The 17,120-nt window shown below is 35.5% G+C and overlaps 2 protein-coding genes across 4 annotated transcripts; one reads left to right on the top strand and one right to left on the bottom strand.

The window, feature by feature from the left end:
• The first annotated feature begins 1,611 nt into the window (after positions 1-1,611).
• LOC111315256 (ATP-dependent zinc metalloprotease FTSH, chloroplastic-like) lies at positions 1,612-5,280 on the top strand. Its single transcript, XM_022916850.2, has 5 exons — positions 1,612-3,215; positions 3,746-3,992; positions 4,075-4,258; positions 4,536-4,707; positions 4,827-5,280. The coding sequence occupies exons 1-5, from the start codon at positions 1,929-1,931 to the stop codon at positions 5,046-5,048; spliced, it is 2,112 nt and encodes a 703-aa protein (XP_022772585.2). The 5' UTR covers positions 1,612-1,928; the 3' UTR covers positions 5,049-5,280.
• Positions 5,243-9,867, bottom strand: LOC111315257 (serine/threonine-protein kinase BSK1-like). Of its 3 annotated transcripts, XR_016330594.1 has the most exons (11): positions 9,167-9,867; positions 8,934-9,069; positions 8,476-8,609; positions 8,286-8,391; positions 7,675-7,760; positions 7,022-7,210; positions 6,695-6,859; positions 6,499-6,612; positions 6,249-6,372; positions 5,859-6,152; positions 5,243-5,631 (listed from the first exon to the last, which is right to left on the bottom strand). XR_016330594.1 is itself a non-coding variant. In XM_022916851.2 (10 exons), exons 1-9 carry the CDS (start codon positions 9,533-9,535, stop codon positions 5,898-5,900), a joined length of 1,554 nt encoding a protein of 517 aa, XP_022772586.1. In that variant the 5' UTR covers positions 9,536-9,865; the 3' UTR covers positions 5,243-5,631; positions 5,859-5,897. The 3 variants fall into 3 exon arrangements, 2 of the variants coding, with proteins under 2 accessions (XP_022772586.1, XP_022772587.1); XM_022916851.2 differs by lacking the exon at positions 6,249-6,372 and having other exon boundaries at positions 9,167-9,865; XM_022916852.2 differs by lacking the exon at positions 6,249-6,372 and having other exon boundaries at positions 5,864-6,152; positions 9,167-9,865.
• Positions 9,868-17,120: the final 7,253 nt, after the last annotated feature.

The following is a 17,120-nucleotide window of genomic DNA, read 5'->3' as shown; positions in this document are numbered from 1 at the left end:
AGAGGGTTACAAGCCATGCGATACTAGAGCGCCTATCTGTTGTAGCTGTTATAAACAAAGTTGACTGGCTGATAACAGAACTTAGGTCATTGCTAAGGCTGGCTTGTAACAGTGTTTTGAGTTTAGCTTCAAGCTTCACTGATATGCTAGTTCAGCACATAACATCTTCCAAGCATGAAAAACAGGACGTAGCAGAAGCTAGGAAAAAAATTTCTGAAAAATAAGGTGACAGCAAGTATACTTCAGTCCATGCTCTAATGGATGAAATCCTTGGTGTTAACACTCTTTCTGGTCTTACAAGTTTCTGCAATTCATCGTTGAAGACAAGGATGTTTTTCAACGAGGGAGTATTTGTTACATGCCAATTTATTGTATTTAATTTTGTGATGGGCTTGCTGTTTTTAATTCTTGCATTGGGCCTGTTCATTTTACCAATTGTATGGCCGCGGCCTTTTGCTTATTGCTCAACTATTATTTTGTCACAGAGAGTGAGTGTGCTGTGTAGTGGGGAGAATGGAAGTTTACAGTTGGTATTGTTGTGAAACCAACTTAAAAATAGAAGCATGAGAATTGTAAGGATTCTGTTATGTGAAATGAAATGAATCTCCCATCTCCTTAAAATTTCTTCTTCTCTATTCCTTTCTCTGTTCTTTCATTTTTGTATTTTAGTTACAAAATTTATAGTCCGTAAGAAAGAGAATGCATCAGAATCTAAAATAGCGAGGTCGAGTATCGTATTAGGGTTTTATTAGTCTTCCGGGTTGGTGTTTTCCGGTGAGGAGTCGTCCTCGGACACGACATCGTTAGGATTGTCGGGGGTGTCCTGGGGGGGCTCCATTTTGGGGTTTTAAGTCAACGGTTTATCACGAGATTATGGTTTTGGATATTAAAACTGTGAATTGAAGAAAATCGGGTCGCTGTACGTTTGTCCATGAGTTCAGATACTCCCATTGCACCAAAGCCCAATATTCATTATTTTGGAGTGAACTAAAGCCCAGAGTTAAAAGAGTTTGGGCTTCTATACTGAATGATATTAGTAATTAGAAGAATCTTTCACTTCAACACAGTACCTACTTGAGCCTCTTATCTCAAAATCTTATTTCATGGTGCCATTTGTTGAAGGCTCAGCAGTCCACTTACATTGAACCATTACGACCAGATATTTTTGTTTCGGTCTTTTAGGGATTTGTTATTGAAATACAGCCGGGACTACTAAAAATATTGGGCTTTTGGCCCAACCGGGAATGATATGAACTAATGCTTGTCAGTTTTTTTTTTTTTTCGATTTTTAATAATGCCCAGTTAGATAGTTTAACAAAATATTTTGGTTTGAAGAATTTCAGGATTACAAATTTTGAAACTTTCATCTTTCTTTAACTTTTTTATTTAATGATTAAAATAATTTTTAAAAAAAATAGATGAGACCTCCTCATTTCATATCCTATCCACTATCCAATGAATAAAAAAAAAAAACCTTTTATTTTAATTTTGTGGCTCTTAGTTCAGTACGAAGTATTAATTTCTTCCTCGGATTTTCCAAAAGAGAAAAAAAAAAAAACCAGGTTTCTTTGGCAATATTACTTGGTGCGCTCAAAATGTGAAGCTTATGTATCGTGTGTCTATTTCTGAAGCTCAAGTTACCAGAATAAGAAGATATTTAAAACGAGTGGATAACATGATGAACACGTAGTTGCAAACACTGCAATATCCAAGTCCATGGCGTTTCTTTATCCAACTCTCTTATATCTCCGAAAATCAAATGTCAAACGGAGAACCTCATAATCAAATCAACCCGCTCTACACATCATTTTGGTTTCCTGCAATTCACATTTACTGATTTCAGTTTCACGCACCATCTCAACATATAACGAAAGCCTGCTATTAATAATAAACGGAATCCCAGACCAAGCCGACACTCTCAGACTCTCATGCCATCAATGGCCGACACCTTGCTCTCATCAAACTTCCTTGGAACCCAACTCTTGCTGTCTCCACCAACTCCAAAAACAAGAACGTTCCAAACAACTCAATCTATCATCAACAAGAAAGCCAACTCAAAGCAAACGTTTAAAAACCTACAATCTCATGCCACTGTGTCTCTAGCTGCCTTACTCTTCTCTTCGGTAACCGCACATGCACTGGCCGTTGATAACGCCCCGCCCACACCCCCGCCCGTAATCGAAGCCCAGCCAACCAAACCAAGCCCATTGAACCAGTCACCCTTCTCTCAAAACCTCCTCTTAACTGCTCCCAAGCCTCAATCTCAATCCTCTGATCTTCCAGAAGGCAGCCAATGGAGGTACAGCGAGTTCTTGAACGCAGTCAAGAAGGGGAAAGTGGAGAGAGTCAGGTTCAGCAAAGACGGTTCTGCCCTCCAACTCACCGCCGTTGATGGCCGTCGAGCCACCGTAATTGTCCCCAATGACCCTGACCTTATCGACATTTTAGCTATGAATGGCGTCGATATTTCGGTATCCGAGGGTGATTCTGGTAATGGGCTTTTCAATTTTATTGGGAATCTGCTTTTCCCTTTCCTTGCTTTTGCCGGATTGTTCCTCCTCTTCCGTCGGGTTCAAGGTGGGCCCGGTGGCCCCGGTGGGCTTGGCGGACCCATGGATTTTGGAAGATCCAAATCCAAGTTCCAGGAAGTGCCAGAGACTGGAGTTTCCTTTGCTGACGTAGCTGGAGCTGAGCAGGCAAAATTGGAACTCCAAGAAGTTGTTGATTTCTTGAAGAACCCAGACAAGTACACAGCTTTAGGAGCTAAAATCCCAAAAGGTTGTTTATTGGTGGGCCCTCCTGGTACTGGAAAGACGCTATTGGCTAGAGCAGTAGCAGGAGAAGCCGGGGTGCCGTTTTTCTCATGCGCAGCTTCAGAGTTTGTGGAGTTGTTTGTTGGAGTAGGTGCGTCCAGAGTGAGGGATTTATTTGAGAAGGCAAAATCGAAGGCGCCTTGCATTGTATTCATAGATGAGATTGATGCTGTTGGGAGACAGAGAGGAGCGGGTCTTGGAGGAGGAAATGATGAGAGAGAGCAAACCATCAATCAGTTGTTAACTGAGATGGATGGATTTTCGGGGAATTCGGGTGTCATTGTTTTGGCAGCAACTAACAGGCCGGATGTTCTTGATGCGGCTTTATTGAGGCCCGGCAGGTTTGACCGACAGGTTACAGTTGATAGGCCTGATGTCGCTGGGAGAGTGAAGATTCTTCAGGTTAGCCATTTATCAACTATTGCTTGCTTTACTATTTTCACTGTAGTTGGCATAATTGAGTAAAAGGAATGCGTCCACTTGGAAAATAATGTTAGAGTTGTAACATCAAATAAAGTTCCCAGTTCTCTTTCAGTTAGAATTGCAAGTCTCCATGAATTGCTCTTTCAAAATCTTTGTTATCGTTCTTTAGAAATTTACCGTAGATAATTTGTCAGGAGCTTGAACACTCACCGTCAACCATTTGTTTGGTTCTATGTTGTGTTCCGAACTTCTGGTAATGCCTTCTTAGGTAGCAGGGTTAGTATTTCCTAGTAAGCTTTCCAATATTGCATTGCGACTTGCGAGGAAAGTACTTCAACCTTAAAAACATAGTAGATCCTTTTTTCTTTTCATGAAATCTATTGCTCTAATGGCAGAATCATGTTAAACTTGATTTTTTTTTCATGAAATCTATCCTTTTACATTGTTGAGTTGCTCACCTTTGACCCTTTCTCTGAGTCTTTCTTGATCCATGCTCTTTTATATTGTAGGTGCACTCTAGGGGAAAGGCACTTGCTAAGGATGTCGACTTTGAAAAGATTGCAAGGAGAACCCCTGGTTTCACTGGAGCTGATTTGCAGAACCTGATGAATGAAGCTGCCATTCTTGCAGCTAGGCGTGATCTCAAGGAAATAAGCAAAGATGAGATATCTGATGCTCTAGAGAGGATCATTGCTGGACCAGAGAAGAAAAATGCTGTTGTCTCAGATGAGAAGAAGAAATTGGTTGCCTATCATGGTATGCATTTGTTCCCTGGTTCTTTCTTTGTCTATGATTTTATGCTGGGTGTTTGACTTTCAGTAAGCACTTCAATTTGCAGAAGCTGGCCATGCTCTAGTTGGTGCACTTATGCCTGAATATGATCCTGTAGCCAAGATTTCTATTATTCCTCGAGGTCAAGCTGGTGGCCTTACCTTTTTTGCTCCAAGTGAAGAGAGGCTTGAATCTGGTCTATACAGCCGAAGCTACCTAGAGAACCAGATGTCTGTTGCACTCGGCGGAAGGTTAGTTACTCAAGTTTTATCTCAGTCTTAAAAAATTGGTGTGAGGAGCATGCCCAACTTATCATAGGCTGTGTTTGGTGTTGGATGAGATAGGATGATCAGATAAGATTTGTGCCTAACTAAATCCTATGTTAAAAAGAAGGCCAATATTTTTAGTTCCAAAATCTGTCACCAGTGGTAGGAACTGCAAGAACTGTATTTGTTGGTTGCCTGCGTCTTTCTATTCTATCCATCTTATAATCTTATTCAAAGAGCTTTCTTCTCATTACTTGTACAGGATTGCCGAAGAAGTAATCTTTGGTGAGGAAAATGTCACAACAGGAGCATCAAATGACTTTATGCAAGTCTCACGAGTGGCAAGGCAGATGGTTGAAAGATTTGGATTCAGCAAAAAGATTGGACAAGTTGCAATTGGTGGACCTGGCGGAAATCCATTCCTAGGTCAACAGGTGATGTTCTTTAATTTTAATAAGTACTAGTAGTTATGTCCGTTACGTGCATGATGTCATGTCATTTACCAGCTTCTGTTCTTGCCTTTTGCATAATCTGACTCGTAATTCCATTCTAGATGTCTTCTCAAAAAGACTACTCCATGGCAACTGCTGATGTGGTGGATGCTGAGGTAAGGGATCTAGTAGAGACTGCATATTCAAGGGCAAAGCTGATAATCACAACCCACATTGACATTCTCCACAAGCTTGCTCAACTTCTGATGGAGAAAGAAACTGTCGATGGGGAAGAGTTCATGAGCCTCTTCATTGATGGAAAAGCTGAGCTATATGTTTCTTAGATTGTATATTTTAGGTTTAAGACTCCATTGGGTACTCGTACTACTACGAAATGATCTAATTGATCTGTATACTTTCATTGGGAAAAATCTCTTCACTTTTGTTCGTGTAATCAAAGAACGTCAGATTAGGCTGCAACACTACACGATACTTGGTGCCAATGTGGCACTTTTTTATTGAAATTATGATGCGGAAATGAAAATTGGAACAGTGGCATTTTTATTTATTATTAAATTTAGTGACGTGATAATAAGAAATAGAAGAAAATGACATTTTCTTATGACACAGATCCCCCTATATTAACAACAACGACCCTAAAATCAGTGAATGATTCTAACAAGAGAAGTTCTCTTTTCCCCCTTGGCATTACTACAAGCTTATGCTCCTTTCTTCAGGCTGGTTTGAGTAAATGATTTTTACAGCATAATGCTATCGCCAGGCGCCGCTGTACTATCATTTTCACACTTTGTGAAGCTATTTTTCATGCATGGAAAACTCTGTATGCTCCATTAGCTTAGAGACTTCAGTGAGACGTTGATTTGCACCTTAGTTTTCTTGTTTTTGGAGTTTTTCTCGGCTACATTCCTGAAAAATACGTGGGAAAGAAAAAACTATAATCAGCAAAATCAATTATTTCATTAAAATCACCAAAAAAAAAAAAAAGGAAAGAAAAGGTAATGGCAGTGCATAAAAAGTGCCTCCCTCCCCGGATATGACATGCTATATTTGCATGAAACCACAATTCGAATTTCCATCATACATGAATCTCACATGTTTGGTTACAACAACAGCAACAACAATTGATCTAGCACCTTACAAAAGAATATTACAGAGCCCAGACTTGGAACTTCTCAAGATCCTTTCCCACCCCGTTGCCTTTTTTCTTCTAGTGCAGCAGCTTCATTCAACATGTCAGCTGCATCCTTGTGCATGTCTAGCTTGGCCAGGGCAACAGCCTGCATGTAAAATGCTGTGGACCAGTCAGGGTAGACACATTGTGCTTGCATTGCATCTCGAAGGGCAGCATCTGGTTGATCACAGAGAAGATGACAAAGACTTCTTCGTGCATAAACAGTTGGAGAAACCATGGTTCCAACATCTATGAACTGCAAAGAAAACGGGATCAGATTAACCATTAATGCATAAAATTGCTATCGATTTTTTTCCTTTTGCCAATTATCTATTGAGCTGCCAAAACATACTCCAATGCGTGATGTATAAGAAGCAATAAGGATCTCAAATTTCCAATTTGCTTGCTTTATTTCATCAAACCTTAAACTTCCCCACCCTCATTTTTCTATTGAGCCAAAAATCCCCAGGGTCCAACTGAAAAAATAACAGAAGCACCATGAAGTACATTAATTGGGTCAACAGTCCCTAGGCCTTTTGGGACCTTGCAATTGCTTTGCATGAACATCATCTTTTCATCCCAGTAAGAAATGGAATATATACCTGAGAATAACAATCTATAGCAGTTCTAAAATCTTTATCACGAAATGCTATGTCTCCACGCTTTCTTGCCTCCAACATATCTCTCATTTGTTGAGTCCACTCTTGAAAGGATAGCTTAACCAGTCCACATCAAAAGGGATTTAGCACCACATAATAGATAGGCATCCACAAATCTATATTCATACAATACAGTTACCTCATTTGTTCCTTCATCATCTTTGTAATGTGTCATTACCAAAATTTGATGGATAGCTGTGAGATCCATCCGGGAACAGGCATCAAACATTGGAGACAGAGGGTGCTGAGGAGTAGGAGGCCCCTCCTCATGCTTGGGAATTCCCAACATCACATAAGACGGAACCTGCAAATGACAACTCAAGATCCTCAGAGTCAGATAAAATACAAATTCTAATCTTTCATAAGAACATAACTGCAAATGCAAACAAGATTTCCATAAATGCATACAAAAAGGAAAAATGAGGCAATTTGGAGGGAGAGTGAAGGAGTACGAAACATGGCTCACATCAGGTTTATTTTGAAATGGGGCAAGTGTAGTCACAAGATCTTTGGTATTTGGCCGCTCCCTTGGTTCATATTGCAAACATCGTGAGGCAATATCAAAGACCACTGTCGCCTCTTCAGTTGAAAAGTTTCCCTCTAGATGAGAATCCATCAAGAGAAGAATGTTTTTACCCCGTATCATATCAAGAGCCTGCATACGTATAAAATATGAATACAGAAATTTTTCAAAAATAAAACTCCAAAATTTACAACTTCGAAAATATTAATAAGTAGGAGGTAGAAGTAAAGACAGGAAAAATCAAGTGGCAACAGAAATGATATTTTTATCCCTTATTCTTCATGAAGAATCTTCATATATAAATCAGGTGGAGTTATCATATCCAAGAATTGAATGATGTACAATCAAAACAAAGCCAAATGCATGTAGTTATAATCTGACCATCTGTGAGAAATCACAAATCTTTGGTATTCATACATCCAACACTTTCAAATAAGAACCCTATTTTAAATGATTGTTCAATCTTTCCCTTAGCTATCCCCATCCTAGGTTTAACCACCGAATTATATGCAGCTAAAATAGTGCCATCACTTCATTATGTACATAGATTACAGCTTTCCAAGCAACGAAAGAGTACTAAAAGGATAATTACTTACATGACTTGGAGGAATGTGCTTTCCACTAAGAAGATCCAAAAGGACAGTTCCAAAGCTGAATATAACACTTTCAGGAGTAACCCTTCCTAGAACACAGATGTTAATAAGTTAATCAAATCAAAATCAATCTATCCAGAGCATGTTTCATTCATTTACATAATACACATGTTATCATACTTAATATGGCAGGGATCATTCACTACAGGTGTTCACAAAAAGTCTGTTTCAGTGGTTTTGCATAAAATTCTGCTAAGGCTCTCCCCTCTATCTTATGAGAAAATATGAATGATAATTCAAATCTAAACATTTCAAAATAATTGACTAAATAAGTAAGTTTTAGATTTATACACACACATTAAAAGATACATACAATGCAAAGGAAGAAGATTGTTTTCTTCCTCTTAATAAGAGCAAAGAAAGAAATTAAATAATAAACAGAGTTAAAAGCAGTTACCATTTCTTAGATACGCAGGAAGTGTATATGCAAGATTGGTTAGATTTATATATACAAACTTAAAGATACATACAATGCAAAGGAAGAATATTGTTTTCTTTCTCTTAATGAGAGCAAAGAAACAAATAAAATAATAAAAAGAGTTAAAAGCAGTTACCATTTCTTAGATACTCAGGAGGTGTATATGCAAGATTGGTACTATAACTTTTCCCATCTCTACTGTTCTTCATCAAGCCAAAACATGAAAGTCGAGGATCACCATTCTGCCAAAACCATTAATAAAGTTATCAATTCGCCGTATAAAACAAATACCAATACCTAAAAAGAAAAAGAGATTTGCTGCATACCTCATCAAAGAGAACCCTATATGCATTCAAATCATGGTACAATGGACGACCTTCACTACTACAATAATCTAATGCTTCAGCTAAATATAAAGCAACTCTCAACCGCATAGCCCACTCAATAGTCTGATTCTCCCCTGTCAAGCAAGTAAAGAACCGAAATGATCTTCAAGCCAAAAAAGAAAACATTAAAGGAAAGAGTAAACCAAAAATTATGCTTCCATTAGACAATATGGCAAAACCATATGATGCCATTTGAATTACTTGAAAAATAAGAACTAAGATAATAAGCAGGATCTAACTGTTTGAGGATTAATTAGGTGGAAACAAATTTAATGAAACACATCAATGAACACCCAACACAGCTAAGTCAGAGGAAGTAATAATTGCACTCAAATTGAATTAAATTTAGTTTGTTTTTGTTCAGAAAAAAAAAAAAGGTAACTAAAATAGGAACATACAGTGAAATAAATGCTTTGCAAGGGTATCATTATTCATGTACTCGGCCACAAGCAATCTCTCGTCTCCATCGCAGCAATACCCAATCAAATTCGCCACTCTCTTATGTCTCAGCTTTCCAACACCCCAAGCTTCATCCTTTAAAGAATGACAAAGAGAAAACAATATAATATCGGCAGAATTGAAAACCTAAAAATGGAAATGATTCAATGATTTGGGAAAAAAGAAAACATACCGCGAATTGTTTTGGATCAGGCCAGGCTAATTTGGTGAATTTCTTGATGGCGATCCATCGGCGATTATTGTCGTTTTGGAGTCGACCTTTGTAGACCACATTGGGGGCCTTTTCACCGCTTTCAGATACGATGAAATCGGAGCTGAAGTTGTTGGTGGCAGCCTTAAGCTCAGCCAGGGAGAACTCCGAGAAATCAGGGACGCCTCCGGCCCCACCGCCAACGGAATCCGTTCCCTTGGAAGTTTGGGAAGGGCCATTATTGGTCTGAGTGAGACGGTTGTTGTTGCTCTTGTGATGGTGGTGGTGGTTGGGATTGGTCTTGTGCAGTGAGTCGCGTCCTGTCAGAAAGGACGATTCGCAGCAGCCCATGACTCAGGGGTGAGTTGACTCAGACGACTAATATGTAACCACGGAGATTCGTCATCTTCCTTTTTTAAAAATTTATATACTTTTGTTTTTGTTTAATTAATCGAAGAGGGACGGGGAAGATAGGAAGCTTTTGGTTCTGGGGAGTTTTCAGGGAAAAGGGGCGCTCGTGTGGGTGAGACAGAGAGAGAGAGAGAGATCTAAAGATTGAGAAGCAGCGGCAGCTTTCACTTTCTTCCCATTGCTTTCTTTTCTCTCTCTCTCTCTCTCTCTCTCTCTCTCTCCTTCGTATCTTTCAGCCCTTTCTGCACTGACAAACTCTATCCCTCTCTACGTTTTTTTTTTCTTTTTTTAATAGTTTTCTATAACCATTGTAATGTCCTTTTCATGTGCATGAAGGGTGTTTCTGTCCTTTTCAACTATTTTCCTTTCTGTCGTTTTCATTTTATCCTTTTTTTTTTTTTTTCTTTTTTCCAACTAATGTTGTCGAGGGCTTTATTAATATTATTGACTGGCAACCATATATGTTAGAATTAACTTACTCTGGGGGGGGGGGGGGGGGGGGTAGTGCGTGTAGGAGTTGAAGGGGAGAGGGATGAGAGTGCTTTGCATATTTACATTTTTATATGATTTGGCAGTTGCAATGACATTAGTGCTATTCTAATATAGTATGCTTTCTTTTAAAATAAGTTTGAATTTCTATATCATTCTTACTAATTAATCCTATCTTATCTTATCTTACCAATACTAAGAGCACTGCTTCAAAAAATAACAGTATAAGCATTCCGCACCCATAAAAAATTTAAAACAAAATAGAAGCATTCAAATTAATTTATGTTAAAGTACATAAATACTGTCATATTTCCTTAAATACTTAATTTAGTTTTATATATCCAAGCATAAATTTTAATGTCGAAATTTATCTTTAACTTTAAAAAAATAAAAAAAAAAATTAGGTTCGATTTCAACCTCTCCCCTCTCATTTATTGTAGGATTTTGCTCTCTTTAAAAATTAAAAAAAAAAAAGGGTTGAAATTTAATTAACTTAATTTGCACCTATATTTCTCTCATCTAAAAAGCAAAAATTGTTTCCTTTTCACTTACTCATGCTTCTTTTCTCTTTCATGTCTTTAAATGACCATAACTTCATGCGTCTTATAACATTCTTAAGACTGCTATATTAAGATCAAAATATGCAAGTTAATGGAATTCAAATGTATATTTTAACATAAAAAATAGATGTGTTCATGGATTGAATTGATTAATTTTTTATATTTTTTATTTAAGTAAGTCTAAAAATATATTAAATATATATTAAATATTTTTTTAATATATTTTAAAATTAAATTAAATTAAAAATTTTTCATTTATTAAACAATATCTGAACAGTCAACTCAAACTGATATTTTTACTCACTTTATTTAAGACCAAAAAAAAAAAAAAACACTCGAATATATTTAGACTGATAAAATTAAATGCTTCGAGGTCGAAGAAGGGAAAATTAGTGTGGCCCTAGTAGCTGGCTATTGACGCTAGGTAAAAAGAACACTATAGATACAGCTGTCTAAATGTATTCTAAGCCAAGAATTTCGCTACCAATCGGCCTTTGACATTTGCATTTACCTCAACAACCGCAAAAACGTGTGAAATCTGCTTTTCTTCGAATGATATTAAGCAGAGTCAAAAAGTATATGTCTCGACCCCTTTCAACTTTCTTTGTCGCAATCCTTGGCAATATGATAACTCTTGCTTCCTTTTTGCTTTTCGGCCACATCTTATAGCAAGCGTGCAAAAATCCAAAGGTAGGATATGCATAATCAATCATAAACCGAGTGCGTGGGTTGGAAACGCCTTGCCTACTTCGGATGCTCTGTCCTTTCCACCTCTCCAATTATAACCTAACTCAAGTACTTATATGTTTTCAGTTTCAATGCGTCAATGCGTCAATACGTCTGACAAACTTCATGAAACCTCACTAGGCAGGCGAATTTCTTTTGAGTGTTGTGAGTGGAAATTTGACTCAGACGAACCCTACAGGCTTCGATGAGACTAAGGTACCAAACTCCCTGCTGCAACAATCCAATTCTACTCATCAATTAATGAACGGCTTCTGTAAACAATGAAAGCTGAGAACTAATAAAGAATAGTAATAAATAAATAAATAAAATATGGTGGTAAGCATACAGTTCAGATGATGTAAAAAATCGCTGCCTTGCCAAAGCACATTGGTAATATTTTGGGACCAAATACAATCAAGCATACATATACGAGAGTACCCTATATACATAACCCTTAAAACTAGATAACAGTGTGAAACTTTGCTTCTTTCATCAGCTTGGCAGCTTTTAAACTATAAACCTGCAGCTGATGATGATAAGGATGCTTTATCAAATCTTGCTCAACCCAAATTTCAAAAGCTCTTCTTAATAAAAAAAACAAATGGGGAGAAGATGCCTACCGACCATGACTTTTCAAATTATAATTCTATTCATTGACTTGCAAGGGGAGGCCATAGTTAAGTATCCTCATCATTCAGAAGCATCAGGCTAACCAGATTTCAATTAACCAGTCTTATAGATTGCACAGATGCGATATGTTATAGCAATGAAATTTAGAAATTTAAGGAAAATTATGATGGCAACACCACAAATTAATAAAGTTCTTTCAACTGAACACTGATAATAATTAAAGCTGCACAACTAAGCAATTTAGAAGCCGGTTCAGTAACTTAACCATGACAAGGACATTCTCGATTATCTTGAGCAGTGGCCCTTGCCTCTTTAATGTTTTTATGAATATGCTCGTAAGTTTGCCTGGAGTTGGTGGCAAGCTTCTCTATTACCTGGAAAGTGTAGACCCTCTAAGGCCCCAAATAGTCCAAATTTCATCCACTAAGCCCAAATATGCCCAAGGCTCAAATTTGAGCCCAAAGTTAACCTATTCGGCAGAATTTGGGCCCACAGTTGACACGAGGCATAGAAATTGGACACAACATTGAACCTTTGAGGCCCATTTTTGCTTATTAAGGATCAAGGTTGGCCAATTTTGACCTAGAGATCCAATATTAAGCCCAAGGTTTTGCCCAATGATTACCTGATGGGCACAATATTGATATACGAATTCTAAAGTTCAGACAAGCTTGGACACAATCTTGCTAAGATTTGGCCCAACGTTTGCACCCCTGAGGCCAAGGTCGGACAAGCTTTGAGATAAGGCACAATGTTGGACCCAACGTTCCTAAAAGGCCCAGGATGGGCCTCAATAAGTTAACATTCCCTTTCAGGCTCGAAACTAGGGTGGCTTCGTGGGATCCTAAACCCGTTTAACTGCCTGAATTTGATAGTGAGACTGAGACTGGCATTAAAAACAAAAGTTATTGTTAGTCGGGGCTTGTTTATAATAAGATCACAATTTATTTTAAGGTCACGCGATATAGTGAGAAATTGAAAAAATTATAAAAATTAAAAAAAAAACAAATAATTGTAAAATAATAAAACAGGTAAACTAAAAAATATAAAAATAATTTTGTTTATTTTATTTATCTGACAAATAAAAAAATTATAAATTATACATTTTATACTTGTTTTCACCTATTCTTATAAATAATTATATTAAAATAAAAATTCAACTATAATCATGTCCTATTTTATTTTAATAAATAATATTTTTGTTATTTCTTTATTATTAACAAATAGCAAAATTATAACAATAATTAATACAAATTTTATTATTCATCTTAATAATTTTTTTTATTTTTAAGTTATAAAACATCAAGTATTTTATATTATCTTTATAATCTTAAAATTATTTTTTTAGTTATTTATGTTATATATTTTACAATTTTATTTGAATCATTTTTTTTATAATCTTTGAAATTTATTAACATATATCATAAAAATAAAAGTTACCATAATACCATTTTTATATATTTTTTTATAGATACTCTCATTGTAAATTTTGATATCCTTTTATTAAAAAAAAATTTACGATGTCTACTTAAATATTTACGTTACAATAATATTTTCTTACGATTATTCTTATCATTCATTACGTTTAAAATTATCATAACTTTTTTTAATGTATTATAACACTTTTTATCTATTTTACGTTAAATGATGTTAGCTCAAAAATTTGAAATAAATCAAGAGGGGGTGAATTGGTTATAATAAGATTTTCAAAATCAATACTTAATAATCACAAATTCAGTAAACTAATTTATCTAAGCAAATAAACATAATAAATTAGAGTAAATAAAAGATAGAGTTAAAAAATTGAACACCAATATTTATAAAAGTTTAGTCCTTTTTTTAGGCACCTACGTCCTCTCATTTAGCCTCTCTTGTCAAGGAGTTAAATCTATTATGTGTTGAAGGATACAACCTAGCTTCTCAAAGCTTTACACAATCACACTATAAACTCTTAAGGGTTATCCTTCCTCTTAAGGTCACCAACTCATAATACAAAGTTTTTGAAGTATTTTGTAAACTTTAAGAACCTCTTAAAGATTGGGTGTTTGCTAACTTAAAATACACAATAGCATAGACTAGGAAATTTAAAGAAAAACTATTAAGTATGATTTTCTGCACTATTCTCTCTTTGAACAGTTTTGAATGCTTGAACAAGTTGGTTGGTAAATAGCAATAAGTTCTTTTTAGCTCTTCTTACTCTTGCTCTGCAATGAAAGGCTTTATTTATAGGTAAAAAAAAATTGAGAACCGTTGTTTTGCATTTAATGCTTCAAACCTATAAAAATATTAGACAAAATATAGCCATTGGGGCTTTATAGGACTCAGGGGATCAATCCCCTCCATTAGAGGATCAATTGGGTCAACTTTGAAACACCCTAAATTTGTGCTTGAAATGCCTTACCCGATCAATCAGGTAATGTACCTTATTGACCCATTCTTTACGTGATCGATCCCTTATGTGGGGGGATCAATCCCTTTTTGGATTTTCAAATGAAAGAGCTTTCTGTATGAGTAACCGATCAATCCCTTTTTATTGAAGGATCAATCCCATCTTTAGGTGATCGATCTTCTATGTAGGGCGATCGATCCCTTTTTAAAATTTTTCAACGAGATAGTATTCTGCATGAAAAACTGATCAATCCCTTTAAGAGAAGGATCGATTGAGTAAGTTTGAAACCCCAATCAATCGATCCCTACAGAGAGGGGATCGATTGATTTTTGCTAAAACTTCGTGAATTTTGCTTCTTGAAGAAAACTGGATTGATCCCTTTTGCTAGAGGATTGATTTGGTAAAGAGGTGATCGATTTCTTCCCTTAACGGATCGATCCCTTCTATCAAAACATGCATCAATCCCTTTTTGTTCCAAGAATTTAACTCGTTTTGGTTCTTAAATGAATTTTGAAAAAGATAAAAAGGTGAAAAATGTTTAATTTAAGATTAGAAAAGATTGATTCAAGTTAGGCAAATTTTTGTTTTGTCAAATCAAAACTTTTAATCAATTTAAGGCCAACAATCTTTTCCTTTTTGATATGACAAAATCAAGTGAAAATTTTGCTTAAAAACATATTTTTTCATTTGAACAACAAGCTCTCCCTGACTTTATGAAAAACAATCTCCTCCTGAATTTAAGCATAAATTTTAAGGCAACTAAAATTAAAACCAATGTCAATATCATCAAGTAAAAATTTGTTCATACCATTAAAATCATCAAGATCATCAATACGATAAAAATCATTAAAGCAATTTTTCATGACATTATCTCTCATCCTTTTTGTCATAGCAAAAAGGATTAAGTGAAGCAAAGTGAGAGAACAATCAATTCAAGGCCATACTAACTCAATTGCAAGCAATACACCAATTATCAAACAAGATATCAATTTCACAAGCCACAATGTTAAAAGCCATAATGTCACAAGCCATATAAGGATGAAAGATAGATTGCATTAATATAAATATCAAGTAATAAAAGTATGAGACAACCATAATGTAAAATGTTTTAAAGACAGACTTACAACATAAAAAGATGTGAAAAAACATGAGAAATGGCACCAAGAAAGCTCATTGTGGAGGAGGTGAAGAATAAAGAGATTGATGAGGATAAGGAGAGTGAGGGAAAGGCTGCCTCATGTGCTATTATGCAGACTGCATTTACTTAATGTCAGCTCTAATATGGTGAACTTGGATAACCAGCTCATTTTGAGTTTCTTCCATATTTTTCAATCAAGTTTTCATAATCCTAACCACCGAATACAGGCTATTCATTTGCAGCATAAGCATTTTTCAGGCTCATTGGGTATTAAATAGTAGGGTAGAAGGTTCTCTTTGAAGTTCAAGAATATTTAAAGTTTCATGCTCTTCCCCCTCTTATTGTGCAGCCTCAATATTAGTCTTTTTAACCTATAAGCCTGATGTATTTTGAACATATCCCATACTATGCAAAGTAAGACACCAATAACATTAAATGGGTCATTCAACACCATATCCTTATCTCCTCTAGTATTGACATCTAATTTTCTTAAAATATTATTAATGATAAACCCATATACTAAGGTGTAATCTCTATTCTGTACTACCCTCATCATATCATAAAAAATGAAATGCATCAAATTTAATTTTTGTTGATGCTTGATATTATACATCTATCAATAATCTTGCTTTTTAATGGTGGAGTATTATGTGCCAAAAGGTGTTAATACATGAGTAACAATAAGATGTAGCAATCTATCATGCATTAACAACCCAAAAGCTTAAATGAGAACAACTTGTAAATTGTTATTTTTAAAAATGTCTTGAGCAAGCTCCACCATGTCACACTTAATCTTGGTTTTTCCTTCATCATCTAGCATGAAAGTTTCAGCTAGCAATTATTTGGTAACTAATATTTTTTCCCATCATATATATTCTAAATCTATCAACATAGTATCTATGTGACCCTTCAATTTGAATACAACTAGTATTGCTATAAAATACTTTCACTAAATTTTCAAATACAAATCTATCCATGCACAAATAATTGAGCTATCCAAATCTCTAAAAAATATATAAGTAAGAAAATTTTATATATTATAGGAATTCAAGTGAAATTACCCTTCCATTCACTTCTCTATGTACAAAATGTGTCTTATATCTTTTCTTTGTATTTGGATTGATAAAATTTTGATTGAAGGAAGACTTTATTGATGAGCTAGAAGCCTCATTTTGGGGATTTTTCTTTTTTCAGCACTTACTTTAGTCTTGAGAGCCATGAGAATGATGGGATAATGAAGATATGTTGGTTTATGTGAAATTGATAAAAAATTTGGTAATTGTAAATGGTAAGGAGTAAAATATGTTTGATAAAGGCAAGAAGGATGAGTAAATGTGGTAGTTTCAAAATGTGATCAACTTTTTAGAGTGAAAAAAATGGGTATTAATTTTTGTGTGATTTAATGGTTTTCAAGGATGAATTTTGCAAGAAATCAAGTTGAAATGAAGGAATTTACAAAAGATTTTGCTAAGAGTGATCAATTTTGAGTAAAAAATGAGTGAGAGTTCTTAGAGTTTGAAGAGAATGAGTTTGGAAAAAAAAAAGAACAAGTAATGAGGTTGAAATGATCGATCAAAGGAAAAGGGGACCCGA

Source organism: Durio zibethinus, chromosome 20 (assembly GCF_047325235.1).
Source record: "Durio zibethinus cultivar Kanyao isolate XHJ-2024 chromosome 20, ASM4732523v1, whole genome shotgun sequence".
Classification (NCBI taxonomy): domain Eukaryota; kingdom Viridiplantae; phylum Streptophyta; class Magnoliopsida; order Malvales; family Malvaceae; genus Durio; species Durio zibethinus.
This window is presented reverse-complemented; position numbering and strand designations above follow the sequence as displayed.